The 13491-nt window shown below is 62.5% G+C and overlaps 1 protein-coding gene across 27 annotated transcripts in view; it reads right to left on the bottom strand.

The window, feature by feature from the left end:
* The window catches only part of NCOR2 (nuclear receptor corepressor 2), a 166914-nt gene that overhangs the window by 99490 nt on the left and 53933 nt on the right, over positions 1-13491 (bottom strand). For all 27 annotated transcript variants that reach the window (XM_081790600.1, XM_081790601.1, XM_081790602.1 and 24 more), the window contains 2 exons: positions 9552-9604; positions 42-108 (listed from right to left, as the gene is read on the bottom strand). In XM_081790600.1, the coding sequence (XP_081646726.1) occupies positions 42-108; positions 9552-9604 (120 nt within the window). The remainder of the gene's footprint in view (positions 1-41; positions 109-9551; positions 9605-13491) is intronic.

The following is a 13491-nucleotide window of genomic DNA, read 5'->3' as shown; positions in this document are numbered from 1 at the left end:
GGCCCAGGGGAGCGACCGGGGAGATTCCAGGGATGGCTTACCCATTGTTTCCGAGCGTGGTTCCTCCTCTTGAAGTACAAGATTAACTTTTTCCGCATCGCCTGGTTTCTAGGCAGGAGCAAAACAGCAATGGTCAGTAACGCAGGGTTTCGATATTTCGTCCTTCGCTGAGCTGTTTCCTGAAAGCAAGCCCTGAGTGTGCCCCTTTACTGGTCCTCGGGGGGCTAAGAGACACCTGTAGCCCCCCAGAGGGAGCCGCGCACTGCCAGAGTGCATCCTCCCTCTCTCCCTGAGGTGCCCTCGTCCATCTTTAGGCTGAGCCCGGCGTGCAGAAGGGTCCCGAGGGCGGGCGGGGTGTCAGCGCTCCCCGCCCCCCGCCACACGCACCCAGGATCCCTCCTGGAAAACCGGCCACAGAGAAACATCCACGGGCTCAGACTGGGAACGCGGGCAGGAGGGACCAGGACCCCAAGACCTGTGGCCACACGGAGACAGCCGTCCCCTGGGCTGGCTCCTGGGACAGTGGAGGTCACCCGAGCAGGGCAGCACAGGCTGGTGGCCACCGGAGAGGCGGGACCCCTCAGGAAGCCCCCTTCCTTCAGCCCCTCCCCGCGGCCTCCCTACACAAGCGAGTGCTGCCGCGGACAGCCGGTGGGCCTGGGGCTCAGGCGGGCCTGGGGGCGACCCTGGACGTGCTCACCCCGATCTGGGTGTGGCAGCGGCCTCCCCGGGGAGGGCTGCTCCTTCCTCCTCGTGTTCCCAGGAGCGACCCAACCCCACGCAAAGGTTGCAAACAGTGCCCCCGCCGGCCTCCGGGAGATTCCCGAGCCACCCAGCACCCCAACCTCAGGAGAAGGAGCAAGGTGGTGGGAGTCCCCAGGCCCTGACGGATGGGCACAGCTCCCCGAACACACACCTCACGGGGGCCGAAGGGCCCGGAACCAATCGGACACAGGGACCCCAGGGAGGGTCACTGTCTGCCTCCAGGCCCCCGCCGCCTCAAGAGGCCCCACCACCAGGCCCAGCTGTCCTCTGGGTCTGCCACCATGCCTCTGTCCCAGGCCGAACAACGTCCCCCGTCCCCACGGCTCGACGCGGATCTCCAGCAGGAAGTCGGCATCCTCAGTACCGGGGCTCAAGTCCAGGGCCCCTAACGCACCTGCACGTTCCCTCTTAACAAGGACGGGGAGGCCACAGCGAGCATGTGGGCAGCACCCCCTGTCCGGAACCCCCGGCCCCAGCAGGACTCAAAGCCCCCAGGGACCCTCGTGGAAGTGGCATGGGTCCCTGGCTCCCAGGGTCACTCGCGCCTCGCGTCACCCGGGGCCTCCCCACCCTGAGGCCTCGCCGCTGACCTCAGCCTCCCCTGCCCTGTGCCCGTCAGGGTGGGCACTGGGGGGCCTCAGTCACACAGGCTGAGACCACAGCACTTCGTTCTGTGACGAGGAACATAAGTGATCTCAGCCTCAACTTCCTCATCTGAAAAAGGGGCACAGTAAGATCACGTTCTCATCTCCTCGGTCACTCAGCAAGTGTTTACTGAGCACCTACTGCATGTAGGTACTGTTCCGGGCACTGGGGACACAGCCTTGAGCAAGGCAGAGTCCCCAGACATCACAGAGGGGACGCTGAGAGGCGTCACACAGACAGTAAGCAAGATAATCCAGATAATCCTGATGCAGAAACCGAAACGGGGGGGGGGGGGGGGGGGTTAGCGACTGGGTGGCAGGGGAGGGGACAGCTGTTTCAGCTTCAGTGGTGCAGAAAAGTCTCTCGGGGACGGCCCCAAGCCGAGATCTAGAGCAGCAGAAGGACCCTGCGGTGGAAAGAACCAGAGAGCAGGGCGCTCCAGGCAGAGGGTGCTGCAAAGGCCCTGAGGTGGAAACAAATTCAGGGAACTCGAAGAACAGACAGAAGAAAGCCCACGTGGCTGGAGAGCCCTGGGGAGGGAGGGAGGGGAAGGGAGGAGAGGAGCGGAGCCGACAAGGCCGAGAAGCAGGGAGGGCCCAGAACAGCGAGCCGCGTAGCACGGAGGTCTCCGCTCCTAACACGATTCTCTAACAACAACAAAAAAGCCGGCGGGCGGGTTCGAGTGCTGGCACGGGAATACACGAGAGCCCAGAACATCTCGAAGCAGAGAAGTGCTAAAGCGAAGAGGAAAAAATTGAAGTTGAAAGGTCAGAAGGACCCAAGACTCCACCTGAGCTCCCGACCGCCAAAGCTGGGGGAACCTGAGCCGCCAGACAAACAATGCCGGTGCGAGATTATAACCCGAAGAGCAAAATAAATATCCGCGAGCCCGCGCTGATATAAATAAATGACTGAACAAACAGATGAGCGAGGAAGAAGGAACAAGCGTTCCTTCACGGAATTCCAATTGATAACCGCAGAAAGAATGCGGGCGATGGGAGACCATCACGAGAACGTCCCGGCCCCAACTGCCACAGGCAAGGTCCACGCGTGAATGTCACGGCAACGGGCAAAACCTTGAGAAAAACGGGACGGGTGCGTAGCCTCCAAGCATCTTCCCCCGAATATTTACCAGTCGTTGGGCATTTTAACTCGCGTCCCTCCGTGCTTTGATATTCCCCTGCGGGAGGTGAGCTCCCCTCCCCGACGGTAGCCTGGATCCAGGACGTGTCCTAAAGCGCCGAGCACAGGCGGACGAGACAGCCGCACAAGGAGGTGCCCGCGCCCGTGGCCTGCCGTGGTGGGAAGGGCGGCTGGTCACCTCCGTGGGACTCTTCCCCCAAATCCACGCCGGCCCCTCCGTGAGCAAACGCCAGGCAAACCCGAGTCAAGGGACACTCGACGAAATCGCCGACCGCAACCCTTCAGAGGCGTCAGGGTCAGGAAAGCCAAGGGGAGACGGAGAAACCGTCACCTGGGGACCACGGAGACGCCAGGACAAGGCGCAGAAGGGGAACCGCGATCAGATCCCGGACCAGAAAACGGACATTGGTGGGAACGCCGGGAGAGCCCAAGGAAAGCGGGCCGGCTCCGAGCACGGTCCCACTGTTACTTTCTGCATTTGGACAAATGCACCCTCTCTTCTGTAAGATTTCACACTAGGGGACGCTGGCTGGTGGGGACACAGGAAGTTCTCCGTACTGTCTTTGCCAGCGATTTTAGAGTAAATACGGAAAAAAACAAAACCGGGTCATCATCTGTGTTGAAATGCCATGGTGAGGCCAAACACAACCTACTTCAGAGCTTGCAGGAGGCTCGGTGCATGTCACAAACTGACTCGTGTCCCCACTCCCCAGCCAGTGATGCCGGGGTCCCAACCCCCCGTGCCTCAGAATAGGACCCTATGTGGAAACCGGCTCCTCACAGGGGTCATGAAGTTAGCGCGAGGCCATCAGGGTGGCCCTAATCCCACACGGCCGGCGTCCTTATAGAAAGAGGAAATGTGGACGTGGGAGACGGACACACAGAGGCAGGGTGACGGGTGACACGAGAGGACAGAGAGAGGAGACAGGGAAGGGTCCACGAGGAAAGCGCGTCCCGGAGGGCCGCCGACACCAGATGCTGGGAGAGGCACGGAGCGCTCCTCCCCCGAAGAGCTCAGGGCCCTGTCGCCCCTGGACGGCTGGCCCCCAGAACTGGGGGAGAAGAAGCCACCGTGGCCTCCAGCCGCCCAGCTGGGGGCAACCTGCAGCCAAGGCCAGTCTGTGAGCGGCGGGGCTGAGCCTGCACCGGACAGGAGTCGGTGGGTAGAAGCCTCCGTGGGGGCAGAGGTGACGCGTGCAGCCGCCCCTGTTCCCCGCGGCTACCGTAGGGCAGGCAGGGGTTCTCCCGGCCGATCCGAGGTTCCTTCCAAAGCAAGCACCGTGCTGGCGCCCGGAGGCACCCGGGGACTGCCAAAGAGGACAAATGTTGAGGCGGCAGGTTGCGAACGGGCACGGTCCGCCAAGTGGAGCCAGCCCGGGGGACAGCAGGGCTTTCTAAAACATCTGAGTTCACTGCCAGTATTGAAAACCAGAAGCCGTTGCATAAAAAGCCGAACTTACAGCTTCTCTTAAAAGATCAGGTGGTCTGGCACACCCCCTTGTGGCTGCAGCCCGGGGACCGAGGCCTGACGGCCCCTCCGAAAGGGGGATGGGCTCTCCCATTCGCCAGCGCCCCCCCCCCCACTTCCTGCTGCCTCCTGCCAGCCCTGTCCCCTCTACCTTTCCTTCCGGGCCCCCCCGGCACAGCTCTGGTCACAAGCCCCCACCTGGCTGAGGGTGTCTGCTTGCTCACCACCCTCCTGGCAAACGTGTCTGGAGTGTTTATTTTGTCCCAAGAAGTGTTTTGGTATCGGAGACGCAAATCGCTTACTGCAGACTGATCTTCACCGCTAGGAATGTTTTCTGGCAAAAAAATAGGGAACGCGACTGACGAGCACGGCGATGAGTTTGCTGGGGGGGGGGGGGGGGGGGCGGCATTCATGGGGTGCAAAGGATATCTATCATCTCCGGGGAAAGTCCGAGTTTATAAAAAGGCACAACCTGTAAGGAAACATCGGCCTCATCGTCTGTCACTGCACCAGCCAGGAGAGACAAAAACTGGGAGGAAACAATAACAGTAGGGACACTCTGGAGGTTCAAGGAGCGTCCGGCCAGGCCCTGGGTGGGCCTGGCCCTGGGCCCACAGGATTCTAAGACAAGAAAGCGTGGGGCAGTCAGGGGAGGCTTCCTGGAGGAGAGGTTCGAGCCGAGGCTTGGGAGAAGCAGAACACCAGGGGAGCAGAGGGAAATGAGAGCACTGAGTTCCAGGGGAACGAGGGTGATGGTGAATCGGGAGGGGATGAGGAGGGGTGTTCAGGCACAGCCAGACCCCCCAACTGCAGGGGAAGAGTAAGAAGGAAAAAGTCTGCCTGAGCAGGGCCCTGAATGCCTCGAGAAGAGCCTGTCCAGTGGGGTGACGGAGGGTCTGAAACCTGCTTACTGACAAGCAAAGTGACGTGACGTGACGTGCTCAAGGTCACCAGGCTATCGAGGGGCAGAGCTCAGACTGGAGACCCAGGAGAGGTATCGGTGTGGGTGTGCACATCCGTTTGGCCTAGAAGTTTGGCTGTGTGACCCTGGCGAAGTTACTTAACCTCTCTGAACTTCCAGAGCAAGTCCACAAAAACCTGTAACAGTAACCTGCGTCCCGATGCCCTTTCCACCTGCACAGCCCCGGGGCTGATGGCTCCAATCAGCCAACCCTCGAGTGAGGCAGTAGGAGGGAAGACATCGGACCTGAAGCCAAGAAAAGGGGGGAAGGGAGAGAACACCAGGAACCGGCAGGCCTCCAGGCCCCGGGGAGAGACGAGGAACAAGGCCGGTGCCCGGGTTCTGAGCCAGGCAAGGGCAGGGCCGGGAAAGGCACGGCCACGACACAACACACGAGATGTCCCCGGGCATCAGTGCCCGCCCGTTCACAGAATCGCACTGGGGCTTCAGGAAGCCGGTGGGTTCCCCGGAGAGCCGTCCCGGCAGGTGCTGTGGAGGGGACACCGGCCCCTCCACGGAGTGCCCGTCAGGTCCGCTCTGGGGTCGCCCTGGCCCCTCCCCCTGCTTCCCAGAGCCTGAGACCTGGGGCTGAGATCCCGCGGCAAGTGCCCCACGGAGCGTGGGCAGCCGCCCCCACACCGCCCGACGGTACAGGTGGCGGAGGGAGAGCAGCGGAGGTGGGTGCAGGTGACTGGGACACGTCTGAGATTGCTGGTACAGCAGGAAGTCAAGCGTGAAATTAACTTTAACTGTGCAGCCCCAGCACGCAGGGAAATTAAAGTGACAGGGCAAGGTCCTTGGGGAGGGGCTAACCCCCCACCTGGCCCACTGACAGCAGCCGGAACGGGGGCGGGGGGGGGGGGGGGGTGTCTCTGCTTGTCCTTATCAAGCTGTCACCAGATCGCAGAACAGCAGGCCCAGAACACAGCGAGCACTCAGAGTATCTGTTGGACGAACGGGCGACAGCAGCAGACGAATGAAGCAGGAAGAGAAACAAAGACCACAGAACACTCCCCACGTGCCTGATGCTGAGCTCGGCACCTCCCGGGGCAGTAACTCACCGGATCCTCGGCAACCCTGGCGGGTAGAAGCCACTCTCATTCCCACCTCGCAGATGGGGAAACTGAGGCACTGAGAGTCAGCAGCTGGCCACAGGGCCAGATGCTCATCGGTCCCTCACCACCGACCCCCATCTCAGGAAGCGGTTTCATGGTCCCCACAGTGGCCCGGGCCCCCGATCTTTGCCGCCACGGGACCTCCCTGCCCCTGGCCCTGCACACGGCACCCCTGGCGGCCGCCGCAGCACCCAGACCCACCGCTGCCTGCCCGCGTGGCTACGGCCACCTCCACCAAGGTCCCCCCACCCCTGGTCCTTTCTCTCGGCAGCCACGAGAGTGAGCCTCGAAGGCAAAAATTCGGCACCTCACTTCCCAGCATAAACCTCATTGCTGGCCTCCCTTCACACACAAATAATACGACCCGAACTCATCAGCCCTGGGTGAGCCGGCTGGCACCTTCTCTCCTCACCCAGCCCTCGCAGCCATGCTGGCCTTCCCTGGGACCTCACCAGCTCAGTCCTGCCCCAGGGCCTTTGCACTGCCTGTTCCACTTGCCAGGGAGGCCCACACGGCTCACTGCTGCTCAACCCCACAGTGTCCCCTCTGCTGTCGGGCCCGGATCCCCTGGCTAAAGCCACCCCCCCGTTTCTCTCCCGTCCCCTTTCCCATCTTCGTCGCATTCTTTAAAGTAAGTGACTGCACTAATTCACCGACGATCGTACCGAAATTAAAAATACAGCTCATTTTGATCTTCGTGGAAAACTAGGAACGACGTCAAAATTCTAAGGACGAATCGGTTCGAATAATTTGTTTACGGGTATGTTTTTCTAACACAAAATTCCCCACTTACGTAAGAAATCTTAAATTTACTCATCTCTACGTGTTAAACTTAGGTGTGTCCATCTGTGACTTGGATTTGGAACAAATCTGACTAGGCAGTCACCTACTTAGCCGGAATGTACCCCAACAGACCGGAGCCATTCTCTGGTGAAGACGGGGAGGGGCCAGAAATAGTCCCATTTTTTTTTGGTTTCCGTAAGTCTATAGCTTTATCCGTAAACAGAGACATGGCGGCACCTTATTCGCTAATATTATTTGTACCTTCCTCCTTTCTTGTTTGGACTTTATGGTTATTTTCATGAATGGAAATCACATTCAGCTTAAAACATTACTCATCTGTAGGGGCGCCTGAGTGGCTCAGTCGGTTGAGCGTCCGGCTTTGGCTCAGGTCACGATCTCGCGGTCCGTGAGTTCGAGCCCCGCGCCGGGCTCTGTGCTGACACCTCGGAGCCTGGAGCCTGTTTCCGATTCTGTGTCTCCCTCTCTCTCTGCCCCTCCCCCGTTCATGCTCTGTCTTCTCTCTCAGAAATAAACATTAAAAAAAAATTACTCATTTTTAGCGAAGACCTTATGTAAGACTTCGGTACGATATTACTATAAAAATTGGTACGTCAAAAGGAAAAACACAGCTGGGTGAGCGACGTACAAAGAGCTTAAGACAGCTGTGTGAGCACAGTACTTTCTACAATTTTTTAAAGCATCTTTGAGAGGGCAAGCGGGGGAGAGGCAGAGGGACAGGGGGACAGGGGATCCGAAGCAGGCTCCGGGCCCCACGCCCAGAGCAGAGAGCCCGATGCGGGCCGCGAACTCGAGAACCGTGAGATCACGACCTGAGCTCAAGCCGGATGCTCTGCCGACTGAGCCACCCAGGGGCCCCCCACGGTACTTTTTACTAGTGGAATATTTTCTCGCTTATTTAACTCACTTTCTCACTACTAGACAAAGCCCGACGAAAAGCATGCCTCTTCGTTGTTTGCTCACAGCTGAAGCCCCAGGTCCTAGAAGAGGGCCTGGCACGTAGTAGGTGTTTGATAAATGCGTGCTGAGTGAATAAAGGAACAGATACTCCCAGCAGCCCTGCTCAGAAGGAAACACCCCACTGCCGCACCCTAAACCAGCAAGGACGGCCCTAGAGGCCCCCCGTGCCCTCGCCCACCCTCCCTCTAGCAGTGGACCCAGGGAGAAGCAGGTCCCGGGAAGCACAGAAGGGACTGGGGTGGCCCGAGTGGAAAATCAATGGTGTTGTGTCCAGAGGCACACGAGGCACCCACAAGGCCACACGAAAGCACAGCCTCAGCAGACACGGCCCCGGCCAGCCCCAGGCTGAGAGGGACCCCCCGACAGTGCCGGTGAGGCCTCCCCGGCAGGTGCTCCTAAGCCCAAACGCGCCAAGGACCTCGCCGGCCACAAGAGATTTTCTAGGCTGCTCCGTCAGTTAGTGGGAACTGTAAGGGGGTGGCCGTTTTAGTGACCAGAACTCGGACCAGTCACGCCAGTCCCGAAACTAAAAAGAAGGGACTCCCCTGTCAACTGGACCAACACCAGTGGATATTTAAAGACCACCGTGAGGTTTGCATGCCTCCAGGGACGGGAAGCTCACTACTGCCCCGTATACCCTGCGGTTCCACCCCAGGGGAGCTTGGGACAATCAGACCAGGCCGGCCTGCCCACTGGACAAGCTGAGGGCTGCCCTCGGAGGCCACGCAAAAACGTCTGCACCCTCTCACAATAAAGAACAGCCAGAAGACATCCCAAAGAGTCTGCCTCCAACCTAACGTCACCGAGTGTTCACAGCCACGTGCTCTTCAAGGAGCCAGGTCTGCGGCCCCTTTCGCCTTTCGGGCTCCTGGATAACGACATGAGGTAATATCCCCTCCTCTGCCAAACGGACTATGTTCCCATTAATACATCCCCCCAAAAGAAGCCAACGGTCTTCTGCCACCATACTTCTGATGCTTCCCTCCTGGCTTGAAGACGGGAAGCCACCGGCCTCCAGCGCGGTCCCATTGCCCCAGGATGCCAGGTCAGCCCCCACCCACGACAGGTGGCACTTAGCCGGGATTTCCTCACCCCTAGCATCCATCTGGGAAAAGGCCCCATCACCGAGAGCTACCACGTTGGACAGCCCCTGGGCCTCCGGGTCTGGAGCAGCGCTCCCGGCTGCAGCACACCGGGCCGCGGCACCCGAGGGCCCCCGGAGCAGACCCCAGGACACTCCCAGACGTGCTTACGTCAGAGCCCAAACCACGGGCCCCGCTGGCCCCGGGCCACCCGCCATCATCTCGAGCTCGCTCTCCATCGGGAACAGCCGTCCGCACGCGATGGGGCCCCGCAGCCCCCCGCCTCCGTCTCGCCAGGGCTGTGCCTGCAGGGTCGTCACCCGGCCTCCCCAGCTCAAGGTCTGTGTCCCTGCGCTTTGTGGGGCCACCCTGCCCCTCCTGCCCCGGGCCTGCCCCGACCCCGACCTCGGCCCTAACCCGGCCCCAAACCCTTGCCCAAACGGCCCTCTCCCACACCCTCCTCGAGCACCCGGCCCCGTGTGGGAGGGAGTCGTCCCGGGAACTGAGAGCCCACATCCCAGCCCGGAGCTCCGAGGCCAGACCTCCCGTCCCCTCCCCCCCGCCCCCCCCCCAGCCACTGGGTGTCCACAAGGCTGCCCGCGAGTACTCACATTTTGATGTTCTCATGATACTGCCTGGTGTCGGACGGCTGGTTGTACAGGGGCTGCGGAGGGAGAGACAGGGAGAGGGAGACGCTTCAGAGCCGGGCCGGGCGCCGCGTTCCGGCCCCAGGCAGCCTCCGCCACGGTGCCCAGGCCCCAGCTCTGGAGGGGGGGGGGGGGCGGGCAGGCACGAACCAGAGCACGGGGAGACCCGGGCCGCGGCCCCAGCCGGGGGCGGCCTGTGACCCTCGGGGCACGGCCACCGTGGCTGCCCTTCAGGGGCACCGGGCCACACCGGCCCGAGCGTGCGCGGCGCTGGGGGCCCCACGGGGCAGCTGCTCTTGTCCGGGGCCCCCAGACCGCCGCGAGGCACCGCCGCCCCCGCCGCCTGGCAGAGGACAAGGGCCCAATGCTGCCAGGAGCCCGGGAGGGCGAGGGGAGGACAGGCAGACGCGCGACCCCGCATCCGCTGCACGCGCTCCAGAGGGCACCGGGACGACGCGTGTTGCGGAGCGAGACGTGTGCGCCCTCCGGCCCCTCCCCTCCTGCGGGTGCCCGGGGACGTGAGTCTCCGCGTTCCACGAGGAGACGACGCGGGAGCGTCTGTGTGGGAGCGGGGATGCGTCGGAACCAGACCAAACGGGCCCCGCGGGAAAGCTGAAGGGGGGGAAAGGAGGGCTCGTGAACGGCAGGGACCTGCAGGGCGGTCCTGGGCCCACACCCGGCAGCAAGTGCGTGCGGGGAGAGCCGCCGCGGAGCGTGCAGGGCCAGCTGCTGCGCGCCTCCCTCGCGGACGCCGGCGCTGTGCACAGGGGCCGGGGGCACCGGGGGCACAGCCCGGGGACACGGCCTGGATCTGCCGCTCGCCGGCCGCTCGTGTCTGGTGAGTTACATAGGCCACCTGTGCCCCACAAGTTCAGCCGCAGATGGGGTTAAACTCCTAGCCGTCGTGAAGGTCAAACGGGGCCATGCGTGCAGAGCTCTCGGCCCCGCGCCTGGCAGGCAGAAAGGCCCAAGGGGGAACCGTGTCGCCATCATCACGTCAGGGCGCAACGACGACGGAGGGAGGGTGCCAGCGTTTCCTGCCTCCCGTATCCAGCCACGCCCCTGCTCCGGCCAATGAGACGCTCGCAAACTTGATGAAAGCAGAGGCTGGAAAACGCACGTCTGCGTTTCTCCTTGCCCTCCTGTTCGCCTGCCCCTGGTGAGAAACCACGCCTGGCCTGCCGGAGGCAGACAGACGACGGCCGCGCCCTCCCGGCCGAGGCCCAGCTGGTCGCGGAGCAGCAGAAGTGCTCAGCTGACTTCTGCGCTCACAGGAAACGGGAAACGGTGGCTGTCCCAGGCCACTAAATCTGGAGTCGGTTTGTTACACGGCAGGAGCTAACGGATACAAATATCATCCCCATTTTACGGAGGAGAAAACCCAGTCCCTGCGAGGTCGAAATCTGTGCCCACAGCTGGTCAGAAATGAGCTGCAACGAGAATCTGGTCTCAGCTCTGGCGCTGGAGGCAGGGCCCTGCTCTCCGCCTCTGCCTGCACCCTCTCTGGGGGTCTTCCCGTGCGTGTGCGTGTGTGCATCACCCTCTCCCTTGCCATCCGCCCCCACGCGCAGCGGGAGCCTCCCAGGGCAGCCACAGGTGACTGCGGGGGAAGGAGCCCACAGCGTGAGGGCAGGCAGGCCAGCGGCAGCCCCAGGACAGGACCCCAGGGGAGGGAAGAGGGCACGACCGTCTCCGCCCTAGAACTTCTCCCTGGGGAGGCAGCTGGACACGCCTCCCGATCGGCCCGGCCCATGGGGACCAACCACGGGCAGCACAGCACGGCCACGGGGCATGACCTGCCCGTCCCCAGGAACAGGCCTCCTGTCCTCCGTAGGCGGGGCCGGTCCTCCACGCTTCTGGACATCCCAGCCCTCGGACGGACGGCACTGCAGGCAGCCATGGCCGATGACAAGGTCACCTCCCCCCCCCCCCCGTGTGCCTCGCGTTCCCCCCGCGACAAGTCAGCACTGGGCTTGGCCAGTTCCAGGCTCCCAGCTCAGCTGCCCCACCCCCACCCCCGGCTGGTACAAGCCACCTCTCCCCACCCCGGGTCAGGCTGCGCTAACAAGGCGCTCAGCTGGAGTGGGGGGCTGCGAGCCCCACTCTGGGTTTGAACCGGAGGGCAACTGCAGAGCCCCCAGTGAGGCTCACCGCAGAGTCCCAGCTGAGCGGGGTGAGGCGTCACCGCGGGAGGCGGACAGCCCTCGCGACAGCAAGGGGCCCTGCGAGGACTCCTGCGCCCTGTTTCAAAGCATCAAACGTGCGCCTTTAGCCCCGGGGGACTCTGCACCGGTCCTTTGTGTTTCCAGGTGCCCGTAAAACACAGGCCGGTAGGGGTGGGCGTGGCCATTTGTTCAGGTTCCAAACAGATGCCTCGATGCCTCGATGTACAAAGTGGCACCTCCCTTGTTAGCCGTGCGCCCTCGGGCACATGGAGTCAACACATTGGGCCTTGGTTTTCTCATCTGGAAAATGGGCACGGAGCAAACAGCAACTACTTCACAGGGCTTTCGAGGAACCCAGGAAATGTCAGACTTGGTGACTGATCTGTGTTGTTTTGGCTTGAAGACGGCAAACAGCCACGTCTCCACAGCCTAAAGAGACCAGGACGGGCTGAAGGACCACACACGGAGACCCCGGGAGCGAGCGACGGGCAGGGAGAGGGGGCTCTGCTTCTCCGTAACAAGATGGGCCGGAAGCGGGGAGATGGGCTTCGGAGAGGGCAGGAGGGGCACAGTCAGCCCGTGACCAGCCAAACCGCCTTCACCTGTGGCCGCCTGCCCGGCCAGGTAAGGACAGAGCAACCCAGCCCCAGAGGCGGCCCCCGGTAGCGGGTCTCCACGCAAGAGCTCGGGGAACACTGCGGGCTTGCTGCCTCCAGCCACGGGGGCTGTCCCCGAAGGAGTCACTCACTGAGCTCTCTTCGAGGTAAACAGTCCTGGGAAGGAAGGGAAGTGTCTGGGCCGAGTCCTGGGAGGCTGCTCGTTACCATGGTGACAGGCTCCCTGGGGCAGCCACTCTGGAAGGCCCGAGTGGGACGGGGGGGGGGGGGGGGGAGGGCAGGGCCCAAGTTGGGGGGCCTCCTGGCCACCTGCAGAGAGGCCTGTGCAAGGCCAGGCAAAGCCTCCCTATGTCCCAGGAGACAAGTTCCAATATGGCGGCTCCAACCGCCCGTCAAGGGGACACAGCACCTAAGAGGGAAGCCCCCTCCCCCCAGCAGAGCGCGACGGTACCACTGGGAAGGCCCACCCTCCTGGTTGGAGGCCCTGGGCCCGTCTCTCCCCCGCCCCGTCCCTCCATCCCCTCTAAAAGTGGGGGCGCCGCCCAAACAATCCAGAGGGCAGAAAGACAGCGCAAGGCAGGGGACGTGCAAGGCTGTAAAGCAGAAATGACAAGGACAGCAGAGCTGGTCTCTGGGAGAAGGAAGGGGGTCCCCCCTCGGGCCTGACTTCAGCCAGCTGGCAGGGTGTCCGAGAGCAGCCAGCAACCCCAGGTGGACTGAGCTGCTAAGAAACGAAGTGTCAGCCCTGGCCCTCAACCCTCTGGTGACACCACATTCTTAAAATAGCACCTCTGAACAGGAAGGAAACCAATGACTCAAAGCCGCGGGGAGAGGGGGCGGGGGCCACGGTGGCCCACACCCTCCCTCCAGCACCCCTCCGCCAGGCCGGGCCTGGACCCCCCCAATCCCAGGGATGCTGGAGGGAGGGGGCGGTGCATACTCAGCCCGGCCTACGAGATCTTCTTCCTTTCCAGAGCAAATTTCTCCTAGGCCCAGGCCTCCTCCCTCCCACCCCAGCGAGGTCGGACAGCACCATCCCGGTCCCTGAGGCCCAGCAGCCTCTCCCTGGGCTAGGGGCTCCCTGGCCACAGATGAGAGAGCCCCTCCCCCGCCCCCCGGAAA

This window comes from Panthera onca, chromosome D3, assembly GCF_046562875.1.
Source record: "Panthera onca isolate mPanOnc1 chromosome D3, mPanOnc1 haplotype 2, whole genome shotgun sequence".
Taxonomy (NCBI): Eukaryota; Metazoa; Chordata; class Mammalia; order Carnivora; family Felidae; genus Panthera; species Panthera onca.
The sequence above is the reverse complement of the archived record's forward strand: the minus strand, read 5'-3'. Positions and strand labels throughout refer to the sequence as shown.